This window comes from Urocampus carinirostris, chromosome 2 (assembly GCF_059441175.1).
Source record: "Urocampus carinirostris isolate Australia breed hairy pipefish chromosome 2, RoL_Ucar_1.0, whole genome shotgun sequence".
Classification (NCBI taxonomy): domain Eukaryota; kingdom Metazoa; phylum Chordata; class Actinopteri; order Syngnathiformes; family Syngnathidae; genus Urocampus; species Urocampus carinirostris.
In genome coordinates, this window is record NC_142350.1 from 51,223,127 (window position 1) to 51,240,963 (window position 17,837).

A 17,837-nucleotide genomic window follows, 5' to 3' on the forward strand; every position below is an offset into this window, starting at 1 on the left:
ATGTACAGAAAATTACAAAATAAAATGTATAAAAAACACAAAATTAAATGTATAAAAAATAACAATAATAATTGGAAAGGATAAAAAAAAAAATAAAAATGATCAGCGCTATCTACCACCTGCTAAAGAACAGTTCCATATTTTATTGAAAAAACAAGGTAAAATATCGCAAGAATGAGAAAATTTACCTAAAATCAGCAAATTTATCTCCCGATGGAGTGAATAATTTATTTTTGCAGGGTATATAGTCATACTAACTTATGATATTTAGTCCACAATTAACTAGTAAGTAACTTTTATTTGAAAAAAAAAACACGAGCTTTAAATAATTCAGATTGTTCGTTCATTTTTAAAATGTATCAATTAATTGGCCAATCCCTGGGTTTATGGAAGATTTTTGTGATTTTCCTTAAGAAAAATATCCCTTAAATTAAGAAATAATATACAATAAATAAGCAAAATTTCTCCAGTGGGGCAAGAATATATCTTTTCTAAACATGGCATCAAATGCATGACGAAAAAATTGCCTTCCGATGTCATAGAAGCAAGTCTTTAGTGGCTTACCTGTTGACTCGCCGTGGGCACTTATCCGGCTTGATGTCCACCTCGTAGTGGTAGACGTCCATTTTGGGGATCTCCACCTCAAAGTAGTTGGCCAGCAGCTTGATGGGCTTGCCCACCGTGCCCATTCCTGGCCGTCGCGGGGCATGGAACACCTGCTGCAGGGGTGGGGGGAAAACCCCCATGGGCACTGATGGCAAAGAGAAGAAGGAAGGTTATAGTTCTTTCGGCTGATTTTTGTTTTAATTGATAGATCCTGGTTTATGACTTTGATTAAAATTGTAATGGGGCGGGACTGAAAGAAAAGCTGTATGGTATTTTACGGCAATACTGCTTAACCCAGCCCTACTATATAAATATAAATATAAATGGGCAGCACTAAATTTATAATTGTTTTATGAAATGAAATGATCTGCATTTACATAGCACTTTTCGGGTCAAGTCTTCCCAAAGCGCTTTACAGTGTGCTTCACATTTCCCAATAGCGGCCGTGCAGCCATGTAAGGCGCTAACCTGCTTATTGGGGGTATTAGGGGTTCAGTGTCTTACCCAAGGACACTTCGACATGTAACACGGAGGAACCGGGAATCGATTCTGCGATCTCTTGATCCCAAGACGAGCACGCTACCTCCTGAGCCACTGCCGCCATGTCATTGTTGGTGGTGGCATTGTTGACATTTGATGACTTGATATAAGGGATGCAACATCATCGATTTTCTTATCAATACTAATAAAATCCAGTCTCTGGAAACCAATACGCCTACCACTAACTTTTTTTAAACTGCTTGCCATATTTAGTAAAAAAAATAATAAATCATAGTAACGGTAGTGTTGAATTGAATTGTCTTTATAATGATTTATAACAATGTTGTGAACATTATTTGCAACAGGATTTGTTCAGGATTAACACGTAACTAAGACTTAAGAGAAAAATAGGATAATAGAATGTCAGGATAAATAGGCAATACTATTTACATGAAAGTGCTTGGGACAAGGTAGGTCTTGGAGACCAAGCTTGACTTTATTACTCAATCCACCTCTTTGTTTATCAGTAATAACTATGACAAGAGCTTTCATATAACAACATTTTTATGAGCACCATAATACTGCCAGATATTGCTGAAGGTGCATACAGTGCCGTGAAAAAGTATTTCTCCCCATCTTGATGTGTTTTATGCACATTTATTACTCACAAAGGTCCAGATCATCAAACCAATTTAAATATCACACAGAGACAATCTAAGGAAATACAAAACACAATTTTAAAATGTTGATTCCATTTATTAAAGCACAAAATGAATCAAAACCTAAAACCTATCTGGTCCTGTGTGAAAAAGTAATGGCCCCCCGCACCTATTAGCAAGTTGGGCCACCTTTAGCTATAACAAATAAAAACAAATATATAAATGTTAAAGCATAAAGGCGACACAACGTCAAGCTAACAGAACGTTTGCCCAATTACTTCCATGGAGGTCTCTCATTGCGGCTCACGTAACGTGAATTTCTGGGAGCAATGACTTGCGCAAAAGATAAAAATATGTACTCTAAACCTTGTGTATGTCTAGGTCAAACATGAAACGTGTTGGGCTGCCATTAAGACACTCATTTACAGACTTAATTAGGTAGCTCTCAATCGTATCAAAGACATTTTAAATTTTGATTAAATTGGCGTTCAAGCACAAACCCACGCTATGTTGAAGACAAAAAAAAAAACAATTCGATAAACAAAACTCACTGAACTCACTAAAGTTAAGAAGCCCATATAACTACAACAGCGCATTCGCACACAACTAGCTAATTGGTGAGCTCTCCAGTGCCTCAAGCACATTAGGTAAAGGTAGAGAGGAGAAACAACCAAATTGTGCTGCTTCTACTTCTACAAAAAAAGCTAAATATATTCTGACACGGGTAATAAATGCTTAGAATCTTTCTAACAATTAATTTAGTAGTGACACCAGTTTGGTGGATTTAGGGTCAAGCTCTTTCTTCAAGACTAGGTGGTCACAGGTTCGGTTCTTGGCAGAGTCATACATAAGGCTTATAACATTGGTACCCATTGCCTCCTTGCTTGGCGCTCGGCATTAGGTGTTGAAATTGAGGGATATTGTCACTGAATTAATTCTTTAAAAAAAACATTTGTTGAACATTTCTAATCAGGTTAAAACATCCAGCAACCCAAAGTGGCGGCCATATTGCGCATATTTTTACCTCAATACTATTTTGATTGATATTGGAAATATGGCGTTCAAAGTCACGTCAAGTCGACATTTATTTATATAGCCTTTAATCACAAAAATGTCTCAAAGGACTGCACAGGATTACAATTACACCATTACCTCCTGATCTTAAACCAACAGAGCTCTAGTTTAGCTGTTGTTAAACAATATGGGCTAAGTTAGGACAACAAATCATCACTAATGTACAAACAAGACCCATACATGCTAGAAAAAGTGTGTGGTGTAGGGAGGGATAATGTTAAAATAATGCAATGGCACACCATCATCGACAAAGGCCTGGTCTCTGATGATTATTATACAACAGTCGGTTTTCCACAAAGTCAACTCTGCTTGTTGTGGTGACAGTTGTTACATAACTGCAGAGGTAGCTTTTTCTTCCTGTCCTGCAATGCCTCTGTTGCTTACCGGACAAATAACAATCCATGGAGTACCCAGTGGACTCGACAACCAATGTCCACAAGCTCCTGTTGAGTGTAGTGGTGTGATGCAGATATATGTGTGGATAGTCCAAAGACAAACTTTCAGTGCTTTTTTTTGTCTACAAAATGTGAGCGCCAAGATCAGTCCGCACCACCATATTGGATCAATATTAATATATATTTAGAAATAAATGGTAAAGTCACAAAAACAATGCTTTATACGTTCCTCTATCATTTGAACATCCCAAAAAATTTGTATAGACCTCTGATAACAGAGTCTGTAAGACCCAACAAGTACGGCCAACTAATTCCGGTATGCGCATGAGGTCACTCGAAAACAGCCAATTGTTTTGTAGTGTTGAATATTATAGTTCGACTCCAAGTAACAAGTTTTAGGGTCTTTTTTTTCTATTCTGGCCGATTACTGTGACAAAATACTTAGCTTTTATCGGTCGAATAACTATCCGCCAATAACAGTGATGCATCTACTTGATATTGATGCCAAGACTCCTCTTTACCTAGACAACATGAATTTTAGCTGTAATGAGTACGTCCACAAAAAGGTTTCAAGACATCATAGGCGATTTTCGATTCAAGCCTAGAATAGTTACATGGTGGGCGGCACGGTGAATGGGTGGTTAGCGCTCAGCCCCAAAATACAGGGTTCAAGTCCTGCTACCGCAACCTCCTCGTGTGGAGTTTTCATGTTCTTCCCGTGCCTGCATGGGTTTCCTCCGGGAACTCCAGTTTCCTGCCGTCATGTCCCAAAGACAGCATGTCAAGTTGAGTCGCCAGTCCAAATTGTCCCTACGTATGAATGAGTGAGTTGTCTGTCTCTGTGTGCCCTGCGACTGGCTGGCAACCTGTTCAGGGTGTGCCCTGCCCGAAGATAGCTGGTATGGGCTAGTTACATGGTCCAAATGGTTGATTTCAAGCTATGCAGGCAACTTTTTCTTTTTTTAGATTTATTGTTCAACTGATGCCAAATCTGAGGTTTTCACACCACACAGAAGACCAGCACTAAAAATGTGTCATTTTTGTCATTGCAAAAATAAATCAGATGAGTGTACAGAGGATTATAAATACGGCCCAAAGGATCACCAGCGACCCCCTGCCCAGCATGGAGGACATTGATAGCTCTCACTACTCCAGAAACGCTTTTTCGAACTGTTATCATCGAGCAAACGGTTCTGATCCCAAAAGCCCCGACCGAACAGACTGAAGGATAGCTTTTTCATCAGATTTACCAACAAACTAAACTACAAGCACAAGTACAACACGCGGAACACAGTTTTGAAGTGCAATATCCTGGTTGTGTATAATTTTATTTCATATGTGAATACTTAATACTAGTGGTGAATACTTTATATTTTTCTAATTCTATTTTATATTGTACATTTTGCCAACTGGAGTGACACTCCTATTTCATTAAAGCAACACAAAAAGGTGATTTTCATTCTGTACAGCAAAATATCTCAAGTCAGTGCAATAACGTCGAACAGAAACAGTGTTGGTGTCAATACATCTCTGGCGCGAGGTTTAGCACTAACTCCTACTTGCGGGGGGGGGGGGCATGTTTTAACCCCTCTGCTCCCCAGAGAGACCCTCCTTCCCCAAAAGCGACAACAAAGAAGCCAGCTGCCCTGTTCCTCCGTCTGAACAGCAGCGGGTGCCTACACGAAGGGAGTGCCCTCACAAACACGGGAGCGCCCCCCAAAACCTCACCATTCCCAGCCTCACCATGGAGACGCCACAGCAACACACTATTGTCATGGATATCACAAGACCTGTGTGCATGTGTGAGTGAGGCGGCGTTGGTGGGGCCCCTGATGGATGCAGGGAGGAGCCAAGACCTTGGCCTCTCGGGTCCAGCGGGGGGTCTGTTCCCACATCAGGACGACCTGAAAAAACCCTTCTTTAAATAGATGAGAGGGATTTCCTCAAGGTAAAACTGGACCTCTCACATGACTGAGACATCAGGAAGTGAGAGTGACAGGGGCTGCAAGCATGTTGTACAGTGGATACTTTGGGCCCCGCGCCCTCAAAATAAAGCTAAAGGTACGAATAAGTATTAGAATACTCAATGCTAATAATATTTCGAAAGAATATTCAAACCATCCATTCCATTGATCCATTATCTACACCGCTTATCCTCATTAGAGTCCCAGGGCAGCTGGACCCCATCCCAGCTATCTTCGGGCAGTGGGCAGGGGACACCCTGACCTGGTTGCCAGCCAATCACAGGGCACATAGGGACAAACAATTTGCTCATTCACACCCAGGGACAATTTGGAACTGCCAAATTACCTGACATGCATGTTCTTGGAATGTGGGAGGAAACCGCATTGCCCGGGGGAAACCCACGCAAGCACGGGGAGAACATGCAAACTCCCCACAGGATGTCCGATCTCTTGACCTCACAACTGTGCCGCACACGGGCTAACCACTGCGCCGCTGTGCTGCACCAAATTCAAACCAATTCATGGAAAAGTAAATACAGGAGTATTTATTCATATTTCAAATAAAATCACAAATACCGTCTCAACTAGAAAAAAAACAATGTTTTCCCCACAAAAAAACACTAGAATAAAACTACGAGTTTGTTTTTTTTAAATAATTAACATTAGGACAGATGTCTGACAAAAATGTCGAAATATAAGCATTATAAAATAGAAGATAAAATACCGGGTCAAATGTAAAATTTAGAGAAATTTCAATGATATTGGGTGACAAGCAGAATGGCCCAGCGTTGCTGGGCATTCTCCTTGGATGAGGTTGTTAGTAAGTCAATCCGAAAGGGCCTCTTCCAGAAGAAGTGCCGGAATTTCCATCACTAATCGCTTCAGAAGTATGGTTTGCCACTCCACTGTGGAAGGAGCACTTCCCAAAGCGAATGGTTAAGAAAAAAAATATGAGAAAAAAAGACACCCCGCCTCACCAGCTCTCACCACAAATGAGCAACACCTATACGCACACCAACACAGTCCAGTGGCCAATTGTAATGCTATGTGCTATTTGAATAGTGGAAGTAGCCAAATGGACCCAAGAAAAAAACTCATACCAGGACGTCACAGTACAGGATTTATTGAATTTATGATACGATGTGTAAGCATGGATTGAGAAACCAAAATCAGAGGGAAGTCTTGCAGGATCTGACGAAGGCTGCAGTCCGGATTGGAGGCGGCTATACGAGGTTGATTGTGATCCTCCCCAACCTGTTCTGACTGAGCGGGAAGGCTGGCCCAGCGGTGAGGAAGAACAGGGACCCCTGTCTTGGCAAAGGCCAGGCATAACCACCCCTATTATCAATTTTGTTTGTATTTATCAGGGGTGCTTGACACAAAACACTCCCGGAGCCCTAAAATACAACTGTGTACATTTTTACGAAAATACGTTCAGACCTTGAGAGCAGGAGAGAGACAGAGAGAGAGTTAGAAAGACACACAAACACACACGCACGTAGAAAACAAAAACAAAAAAAATACAATCTAAAAAATAAACTAATTGCCAACTAACTATAAACTAATTATCGAAAATGGTTTTAGAATGCAAAAAAATATTGTAAAAAAATACAAAATTAAACAATATACTAGGACCATAGGATCAACTATATATAAAATATGTAAGTTACACTGTAAAAATATGTAATTTAGACATTCATAAATAATTTACTTCAGGATAAAAAAGTTGTTTGAATGTAAAACACAAAAATTCTAGATGACAAATAAACAAAAGAAAAATATTAGAAGAGACTAGAATTATTTTTTTTTCGTCATTGATGTCAACAACAAAAATAATATACGAAAGAATACCACACATGGAAATTGTATCTACTAAAATATAAAAAATGCAAAAGCTGTATGGGAATTGTTTTTTTAAGTAGCCAATATTGCAATATTTAGCAAAAGTGAAAACATTTTAGGATTTCAAAATATCAAATCATTTGAAATTCTGGGTCAAATGATATTGAAAAACATGCTTAAATGTTGAATGCAAAACTACAAAAGTCTATATTTCAAATAAATAAGAATATAAGAAATAGACGAATACGTATAGGACAAAAACCTTAGCGAAACATCAAATGATATATACAAAAAATACCAACTTTAAATTCTAAACCTTTTTGTTAACTTTGAACAAAAACCGACTTCAATGTTGTATGCCTACTATAGTAACATGTACGCACTTTTAATGTTTGCATTGGGTTTTTCGTGGGTATTGGGTTTCATGGATATTTATTCTGTGATTGTTGTTCTTTTCTGTCATTTATGAATAGATGCTCTAAACGAAATTTCGTTGGTCTTTGACAATGACAATAAACACCCTGAATCTGAATCTAGTGTACACAAAATAAACTGCACTAAGTAAGATTTAAGTATAATAATTGCCACACACGACAATGCACACACCTCACAGCCACTTGCCAGTGAAAACAGATGGTGAGAAGCTGATCCAGATCTCTCTCGCGTCCACAAACAATAGTTTCCCAGCCGGCAAAACGACAACAGTGGTGTCACAGCACGACTACACTTGCGTGGACTGCTTCCCTTTGAAGTTTAGTCACTTCAATGATCATCAAAAAGTAACAATGCATTGGTATTTACATCACTTGACTTGACTGCATAGCTCTGCAGTACTTGAAAAACTCATAAGCAGGATTTGCAGCTATTTTTTAGATATTTTAATTGAATTGTCTTCATTGTTATTGATAATCATTGTGAAACTTTGTAGGCAACAAGATTAGACATGGCACTCTAGGGTTAACAGTAATCAACACAGCCCGGAAGATCATAGGCTGCTCTCTGCACACTCTAGTCTAGGCGATACCACACCAGGACCACAATCACTATAAGAGCCTCTTTGACTCATTACCCTCTGGTAGGCGCTACAGGTCCCTCAAAACAAGGACAAACATGCTCAGAGACGGCTTCTTCAAAGCGCCATCATAATCCTAAACGAGTGCACAAAAAATATCTTGCGCCTTTTTTAATTATTTTGTGGTTGTTGCTGCTAAATGTTAATGCACAAAACTGTGACAATATATATGCCTTGTGACTTATTTGGGGATTTTTGTTGCTGTTAAATGTTATTGCACTTATTTTCATTGCACTTTTGTTATGATGCACTATACTTTTGTTGCACAATTATTATAATTTAGGCAAGTCTCTAAGCCAGGGGTTTCCTAACTTTTCAGAAAGAGGGCCAGATTTAGTAAGCTGAAAATGTGTGAGGGCCTTCTCTAATAAATGTACCCTTCGTGAAAGGTTTGCAGTGTTCAGCAATCGGCGTCGCTACCTCCAACTGGCCCCCGGGCCGGACTTTGGACATGGCTGCTCTTAGTACTACATTGTAAATATTTTTTCCCTATTTCCTGTCCACATTTTAGCATATTTCGAAATTATTTCAGGAAAAATAATTTAAATTGAATAAACTATGCAGCCCCTTATAGGCATTTTTTTTTTAGAAATAGCCACCGGAAGCTTAAAATAAATAGATTGCTGGGTAGTAGGGTAATGATTTCCACTCTTATGTACGCTTTTTAAATGTTGCCTTAAAAATATAGTCTTAACTCATTAAAAGAAAATGTAACTCATACTAATTTGATTTTTTTTTTTTTTTTTAACATTTTAAGAAATTGATTTTTGCTTTGCTGATAAAATGAGGGGGAAAGCTAAACTGTATTTTGTCGATATTTCGGGCTAATTTTTAGAACTATTTTCTTACCAATAGATTTTCAAATGAACAAAATAATATTTTGCAAGAAAGTTTTAAATATTTTAGGGATATGATTATTTTTTACTACAAAAACAAGTTAAACAATCCTAGTATAGGTGTAACTTAAAATTAGCTAAATTGTATGTCAATAAAGATGGTGCAATGAGGCATTGGATATAATTCAAGTTGGGCTTTTTTATTCAAAGATATTAAAATAAGAAAACAGTCTCCGAAATAGAGCTTTTTTCCATTTAAAGAACGATTTATTGCCAAACAAACTCAAACCTCAAAAACAAAATATATTCCAAGAAAATCTTGCTTATTTTAAGCATACATTCGGTATACTTTTTATTTATTTTTACTACAAAAACTAGGTCAATTATCCTAATATAGGTTAAACTTAAAATTACCTCAATGTTTTCTTAATAAAAGGTGGTACTAGATTTCGTTGAAGTTGATTTTCATCAAGATATAGCGTTAAAAAAATAAAAATGTTGCCTATCCCGACAAATTTTTTTTTCATTTTGAGAACTATTTTATGCTTTAAAAAATGCTTGAAATTACTATGAACAAAGTACATTTTGCAAGTTAAGAAAATGTTGCTCATTTTAAGAATAAGTTGATTTAATTAATTTACTACAAAAACAAGATGAATTATTTAAAAATTTGAAAGATAATAAAATGAGCAAAATTTTCTTCCAAAAGTGCAATACGGCACTGGACTTAATTTATGCCTTGAATTTGTATTATTTGACAATTGTTTTTTTGTGATCCTGATTGCTGATATCAGAAAAGCAAAACTGTCCAAAAACTTATATAGGTGGAATGCGGCATTTGAAAACTTAAGGCTGAAATCATGACTTTAAGCCAAGAAATGGCAGCAAAGTAACACATGATTAGCGTGCATTTCTTAGAAGGCTCTAATAAACTCTTCTTTTTCATCTTTTTGGGGGATTTGTTCTGCCCCAAACAGGCCTGATAAAAGAAAGATAAAAGAAGATAGGTGCAATTGAAAATAAAGCCTAAAGGCTCTTTGAATACAGTTGGGCATTGTTAACACATACTTAATAGAGAAAAGATTTAACTCTCAACTTTTTAAGGACACCTCGAACTACGCACCACACATTGTAAAAGAAACGCCACCAAGGGATATTGCAAATTGCAAACATTTAGAATGAATATGCAAATAAGACTGTGAACACATTAATCTCTGTTAGAAAAAATCGAAAATATGTCTGGAAGTAATGCAAGTTGTCTGTCATTGTGTTTTGCAGTACCAACTGTGATGCAAGATGTTTTCATTTTTTTTGTAAATGTGTTTTTCATATTCAATCCCCTCGCACTACACTAGACCTTAATGTTATTTCCATGATGTAAACCAATCAGAGGGCAGCCAATTACGCCCCAATTGTTTTTTCTCAAGCTCTCCAAATAATTGACCCCCCATATCAACACCTCTTTTGAATCATTACACTTCACACATAAACACAATGGGGAAATTCGCAAATCGAAAGAGGGGCCCCCCCAAGAGGCCCTCTTCCACCAACAGGCCATAAAATAACAAGCCATGTTAATGCCTATTGACCAATTTCAAAGTCTGCAAAAGAAATGTCAGACCTAAAACCTGTGTCTACAGCTAACATGTCTAAAAATAAAAAATCTGTGTCAACAGCTTACATGTTACTTAAAAATGCAACAATGATTTGAATATTTGACAGCTTATTTTTCATCAAATAATCAACAACTAGCTTAATAAATCAGAAAATCGTGTGGATCCCCTTTAGAAAAGAAATTAATCAAGTCATCCGATCAATTTCCTTTCATGTTTTTCATGATAGCGTTAAATAGATAAACATTTTACACATGTGCATCCACAAATTGATTATTAGACTAATACAGGTAACATCCGTCTTAGGACCTGACCGATTTACTCACGAATATTTTTTTTCAAATTATTATTTTTCCTACCAGATGCTATTTTTTTATTTTTAGATTTTGTTCAATGTCTGACACCGCATCAGGTAAGAGCCCGGAAACTTGTATGACAATTTGGGCAGGCATCCGGCATAGCAATGTAAGAGTACATTGGATTTACAACTTGTTTGTCAGAAACAATCCGGTCAGATGTTGCTTGTAATGGTTTACCAAATTAATCGCCAACTATTTTAATAGTCTATTCATCATTTAGGTACCTTTTAGAATATAAATTTTTTGAGTCTTTTAGCTTCTCAACTATAAATATACACAATGTTTTTGTCGTGGTTGTGATAAATTAAAATGAATGATTTAGCGTATGTCTGCACCAAAATTGTCAAAAGTAAATAGTTGTCATGTTTTTTTAAACAATACTTAACCAACTCAGTGCCAAAGACAATTTTCACATCATGTGCATTTTTAAAGACTTTTTAAAGCCATCACCACCCTTAACACACACTGCACAAAAAACTGAAACTCTTGCAAACACACTACCTCATACAGATGTAAAATTGTATTCATGCCTATGCTTACTTTGCACAATGTTGCCTCGCATATTGCATTAATACTATCCCAAAACTGTATGTAAACACCCAATGTAAATATCTTCTGCCTCTATATACCCACACTTTCTTGTGTAAATATTGTGTAAGTTATCTTTTTTCTTTTTTTATCCTCACAGTTTTTAAAATGTGAAACTGGAGTGCCACGTCCAATTTCGTTGTGACAATATGCTCAACCCATTTTGTAACAATGATAATAAAGGTATATTCTCTTCTATTCTATTATTCTATTCATTTTACCATTACTGATCTCAGATTAAAAAAAAATTATCTTGTTCTGGTTAAAGAATAATTAAGATTTTGTTTTGAGGGAATTTTGTGTCTCAGTAATAGTACAACTTATTTTATGGTTCTTGGAAAATTGATGAAAAATCTCGAACATTTCTTTTAAAAAAAACAGTCAGAAAATGAATACATTTATATTGTTCAGAAAAATGATTTACAGTTTTGGAGGGGTTGTTAAAGAGGTCCTTTTGGAGGTGGATTACTCAGGTGATTTGCTGGAAAATACATCTCTGACACGATGTGGAATAAATCAGTAGAACAAATGTCAACACCAAGCAAAAAATAAGTAAAAATAAGTATTGTAGTTCATAAAAAGTATGTGTACACCCGGTTACTTACTTATAATGGCCGGAAGAGGGGAAATACCTGATTCGTTTTTTTTTGTATATGCATTGATTCTAAGGCCTTCCTCTGAAAGTGATACGGAATTTGGTGACAAAAGTAGTAGCACTAGTAACATAATAGACTCACATAGAGCATGTCTAACTTGAGTCGTTTTTTTTCTTCTTTTCTTAATTCAATACCTAATCATTATCATTCTCATTCTGGTTCTAAAATTAACTAGTGTGAAAGGCGTTTTTCCTTAAAGCTCATGAATTTTTTCTGATTCCATTGAAATTCTATTAAAAAGCGGGAAAAAATATCAACCGCAGTTAGGATAAATCGGTAATGAAGAGCCCATTCCTGGGCCAGATGCTGCCAGTGGAAGGCGGGCTCCCTTCCCACGACCTCCGAAGTGGCCCCCTCGCCCGCTATAACAAAAATCGCCTCCGCCTTCTCCAGAATTCCCTTCACGAGGTTGTCACAAGAGCAGATCGTAGCTCACGTTCTCCCCACAGAATAATATCAATTTCAGGGAGGAAAAAAAACGAAATGCACATACCAGCGCCAGACGGCCCCGGCTCCATCCCATTCACTTAGCCGCGCGGGTCCAAGCAAGCTAATCCGGGTGGCCGAACCGCCAGCCTCTTCAGGCTGGAAGGAAACCGACTTCCAGACCCCTTCTCCTCGGTGTCTTGTGCCCCCCACCCGCCCCTAAAAAGACCCACGAGAGATTTGAGTAAAGGGGCGATAAGTAGCCGCTCTGCCCCACCGCTTTTGTCTCCGGTGTTGTCTTCGGCGTTCCTCCCCGTCCCCCGCCAACCCGCCCCGGGAATGAGCCGACTGTTCCGCGGCGTTGGGGTGTCTTGAGCACTGTGTTGTGGCTCGAACAAAAAAAGACCAGCTCCCCCTCCTCTCCATCAAGTCCCCCACCAGCCCAAAATACAAATGGTAAAAAAAATCTCAAACTTCTTCTTTGTCATGAAAAGTGCTGGAGAACTTACTGATATATCCTAGCGGCGAAATATAGAATTACATTGCAGGAGTTCACCCGATGTAACCCTTTTTTGTAATTGTACGTATATTACGTTTGCGTAAACTCCAAGAATCGGATAACACCATGGTTTCACACTACGGTAACGTAAAAAAGGGTCCTGTGTACTGTGTTTACGATGTTACGCAGCAAAATAAGAGATTATTTTTTGACCGCTCAAACTAAACAATATTTTTTCTTTCCAAACGGTTATTTATAAATGTGCATTTAGTTTGCTGTACACTCTTCGTTTTTTTTTTGAGGGGAAAAAATGAAAAAAAAATGCACGTGCCTACAGTCCTGTTGGGGAAAGTAAGGCATACGAGTCTAAAGTGATTTTCAACCACTGTGCCGCGACACACTAGTTTTTTGGTCTGAACAATTTTATTGACACTATTAATAGCAAATAAACAATGCGAGGTTTGAACAATTTTTCTCGACTATCTTAACAGCAATGAAGCATATTCACAATTTCGTTATATCTGACAATATGACGTTTTAACAATTTTTTTCCGACGTTTTTAACGGCAATTAAACACACAATTTCATTATATCATATCCCAACAATATGTTTTTATCGACACTTTTAACAGCAATTAAATACATTCAGAATTTCATTATAATATATCCCAACAATATGAGGTTTGAAGAATTTTTATCGACACTTTTAACAGCAGTTAACCAATGTGTAAAGGGCAATACTATTGTGCAACGGCATAGCTCTGTCTTCTCAAGTGGGATTCCATCCCACCCTCCCAAGCAGCATCCTCCAGTCCTCAGCCCGGGATGCCCAGATGGGTCCTCTCCCTTCTTACTTCTACCTTCCACAACCACCCGAATAACCAGGCCGTTGCTGCCGGGACCCCCACAGTGGACACACTAGTGTGCCGAGAGAGATCGTCAAGTGTGCCGTTAGAAATGATCCAATGTCCATGCATCCATTATCTGCACCGCTTATCCTCAGTAGGGTCGCGGGGGTCCAGGAGCCCATCCCAGCCATCTTCGGGCAGTGGGCAGGGGACACCCTGAACTGGTTGCCAGCCAGTCGCAGGGCACACAGAGACGGACAACTCACTCGCTCATTCACACCCAGGGACCATTTGCACCATTTGAAAGAATGAATGAAGGGCGTTTGACTAAAAGAGTATGTAGTGCATAAGCTGTGGGAAATAGAATGAAAGGAAGGCCAAATATGGTTGGATGGATAGTGTGAAACACGCACTAGATGTGAGGTTGGTTAATCTAATGGAGTGCGTGCTAGGGATACATTTTTGAATGGCAAATGGTGTATGCGGTTGCGCCTTTCTGTTAATGAAGGGCTGCATGGCACATCAATTCACCCCTTGGGGTGGTGTGGGCTTAATGTTCGGTGTCAGGTTGGGAAGAGCGAAGGGGAATTAATATTTGGTGAAGGTGAGTGTGTTCTTGGCTCTAGCCACCTTACAAGAGGGTAGTATGGCTTTGGTAGACGGATGGATGGACGGGCAGATAGATAGATAGATAGATAGATAGATAGATAGATAGATAGATAGATAGATAGATAGATAGATAGATAGATAGATAGATAGATAGATAGATAGATAGATAGATAGATAGATAGATAGATAGATAGATAGATAGATAGATAGATAGATAGATAGATAGATAGATAGATAGATAGATAGATAGATAGATAGATAGATAGATAGATAGATAGATAGATAGATAGATAGATAGATAGAGTGATCTAAATTTCATATGTTACAATGACAATACAGTTTTCACTTACAATGCTTATAATAAAAGGATGAAATAGAATGGTCTAGTGCTCTGACAGTCAAGCTGATCTTGGACCTGTTAAGAATTAGCAAGGTGCAACAGAAATTTCTTTTCCATGGCCTTTTTCTTCAAAAGCGTTCATGTCAGGTTAATTGGCTGGTCCAAATTGTCCCGAGGTGTGAATAACCGAGTGAGTTGTCTGTCACTGTGTGCCCTGCGATTGGCTGGCAACCAGTTCAGGGTGTCCCCTGCCCACTGCCCGATGATTGCTCGGATGGGCTCCAGCACCCCCGCGACCCTACTGAGGATAAGCGGTGCAGCTGATGAGATGAGATGATGAAATAGAATGGTCCAGTGCTCTGACAATCAAACTGATCTTGGACCTGTTAAGAATTAGCAAGGCGCAACAGAAATTTATGTTCCATGGCCTTTTTCTTCTGTGAAAACTCATAGTGTTATTTAGTTATTATTTATTTCATAAATAGTATTACTATTTATTTTCTGATTTTTATTCTATCAGGAATCCAGATGGTTAACCTCTGCCGTCATCTCCAGGCTTAAAGTCATTATCACAGCCTCAGTCAGCTCATCCTTGAGAACGTAAGCATCGTAAACTCGTTCTGTGGGGTTTTGGCTGTATTTAAAACAGGCCTTTTCTCACTTTTACATTTTTCTTGCTACACTAATAAAAAATGAAATTTCTAGCTTAAAGTCACGGTATTTATGTCTCATCTCATCTCATCTCATTAGCTGCACCGCTTATCCTCAGTAGGGTCGCGGGGGTGCTGGAGCCCTTCCCAGCAATCATCGGGCAGTGGGCAGGGGACACCCTGAACTGGTTGCCAGCCAATCGCAGGGCACACAGGGACAGACAACTCGGTCGCCCATTCACACCTAGGGACAATTTGGACCGGCCAATCCACCTGAAATGCATGTCTTTGGAAAGTGGGAGGAAACCGGAATGCCCGGAGGAAACCCACGCAAGCACGGGGAGAACATACAAACTCCGCACAGGAAGTCCGGTAGCTGGATTTGAACCCACACAGGTGGTTCCCAAGACCTTAGAACTGTGCCTGCACACGCGCTAACCACTGCGCCGCCGTGCTGCCCTACGGTATTTATGTAACCAAGAAAAAGAAATGTAAACTATAAATGTGCATACCTGTCAAACTCCACAGCTCCATGCCCTTACAAAATGTTGTATTTTCCCCCACAAAACACAAAATAATCTTACACCATCATTTTTTTCAAACGTGTTTATTTATTCATGTTATATTGTACATGTGTTTCGTTATATCATATATATTGTTGTTGGCTGTCATCCAGTCCAGGGTGTCCCCTGCCCACTACCCGATGATTGCTGGGATGGGCTCCAGCACCCCCGCGACCCTACTAAGGATAAGCGGTGCAGCTAATGAGATGAGATGAGTTGAGATATGTATTGTTGATTAACATTTTGTTGTCAGATACTGAGTTGCTCGACATGAATGAGGTTTATTATTAAAAACGTTCCAAAATTAAGTAGCTTGGACGTTCACCGTAGAAGGAAAAAATGCATGCAAATATAATTAAGTAGAATAGTACATTTTCTTATTCAAATTATGAATTCATTTTCTGCATTAAATTATTGTTGGTAATATACTGATTAAATGGATAACAACAAACCTGTCTTTTTTCATTTCCTCCTTTTATACTTCCTTTTTTTCTTAACTCCTTTATACAAAATTGTCACAATCACATGTATTGGGAACACCTGTGCTGAGGTTTTGGCGCCAACAGCCAGGACAGCTGATTGGCGCACCCTGTACATTTAAATCCCCAGCTTTCGGTAACACTTTGTCTGATTGTACTCATGCTACCTGTTGCCTTCAGCTCAGTAAGCCCGTACCTCTGACTCTTTGCCTGCTCCCTGTTTTCTTCTGATTGATCTCCGTTGCCGACCCGTTTCTGTAATCTGCCCTGCCCGTCTGACTCCTGAACTCTTTTCCGAACACTACGATTACGCCTGTCCGCGACCATTCCCGCCAAGCCTTCACCCGCCTGTCAAGTACCGTCAATCCGCCAACCAACGGATCGAAGAATCCCACCTTGTCATTTCCTTCCTTTCAATAAAACCAAGAAACGAGCGCAAGTGATCTCGGTCTTCCTTTCGTCCTGTCTGACACAAAATAATGATTCGTAATATAATGCATCAAAGCAAGTGAGCTGTTTGAGAGCCGGCTCTCTTTAATGAGTTGAGCTGAAAAAGCTGGTTCTCTAAAAAGAGACGGACTTCCTTTCACTACATAACTACCACATAAAATCCGAGGCTGCAGACGCATGCGCGCAGTTGCATCAAACTGCTTGCTTCGTTTGCAACGAAAAAAATCGATACCGAGTCAGCGGCGAACTCGTTTGACTTGAATGATTGGCCTTTTCGTGATAGTCGGTGTAAACCGGATGGTACCCATAATAGACAAATTTGCATTTTTCCGTACAGATTTTCTTGTACGTCGTACACGTCTTAAAATGCATATTAAACGTACTTTGTACCACAAAAAAACGTACAGGTTGACAGGTATGAATGTGTTATGTGCGATCTGAAAACTTAAGGCTGCCATCTTGACTTAAAGCCAGGAGATGGCGGCAGAGAAGCACATAATTTGTGTGGCATTTCATCGACGCGCTCATATAGACTTCTCATTTCAATTGATTAGGGTTTTTTCCCCACCCCCAACAGGCTTGATAAAAGTAAGAAGAGAGCACGTTGGCATTATGGAGGGGGTGACATTATGAAACCCTTTTTTTAAACTGTACTGTACAAACATTATTATGTATCTTTCCAAAGTTTTTCAGGGATGGGTTTCATGATTAGCTTTCTTTTTGAAAATGTTATGGTTTGTTCTTGTATCGTGTAATCTATTGGTTGTTGCACTCAAGTCAAAATTTTAATCAACATTTTGTTGCGTCTCACAGGGATTCACGAGGCTTT

The 17,837-nt window shown here is 38.8% G+C and overlaps 1 protein-coding gene across 1 annotated transcript in view; it reads right to left on the bottom strand.

Annotated features, from left to right (window-relative positions):
- Window positions 1-12,987, bottom strand: part of ago1 (argonaute RISC component 1) — a 37,057-nt gene extending 24,070 nt beyond the window's left edge. The window contains exons 1-2 of the mRNA XM_088327030.1: window positions 12,638-12,987; window positions 565-751 (exon numbers count right to left, since the gene is read on the bottom strand). Coding sequence (XP_088183156.1) covers window positions 565-751; window positions 12,638-12,662 — 212 coding nt within the window. The 5' untranslated portion in view covers window positions 12,663-12,987. The remainder of the gene's footprint in view (window positions 1-564; window positions 752-12,637) is intronic.
- Between the last annotated feature and the right edge of the window lie 4,850 nt (window positions 12,988-17,837).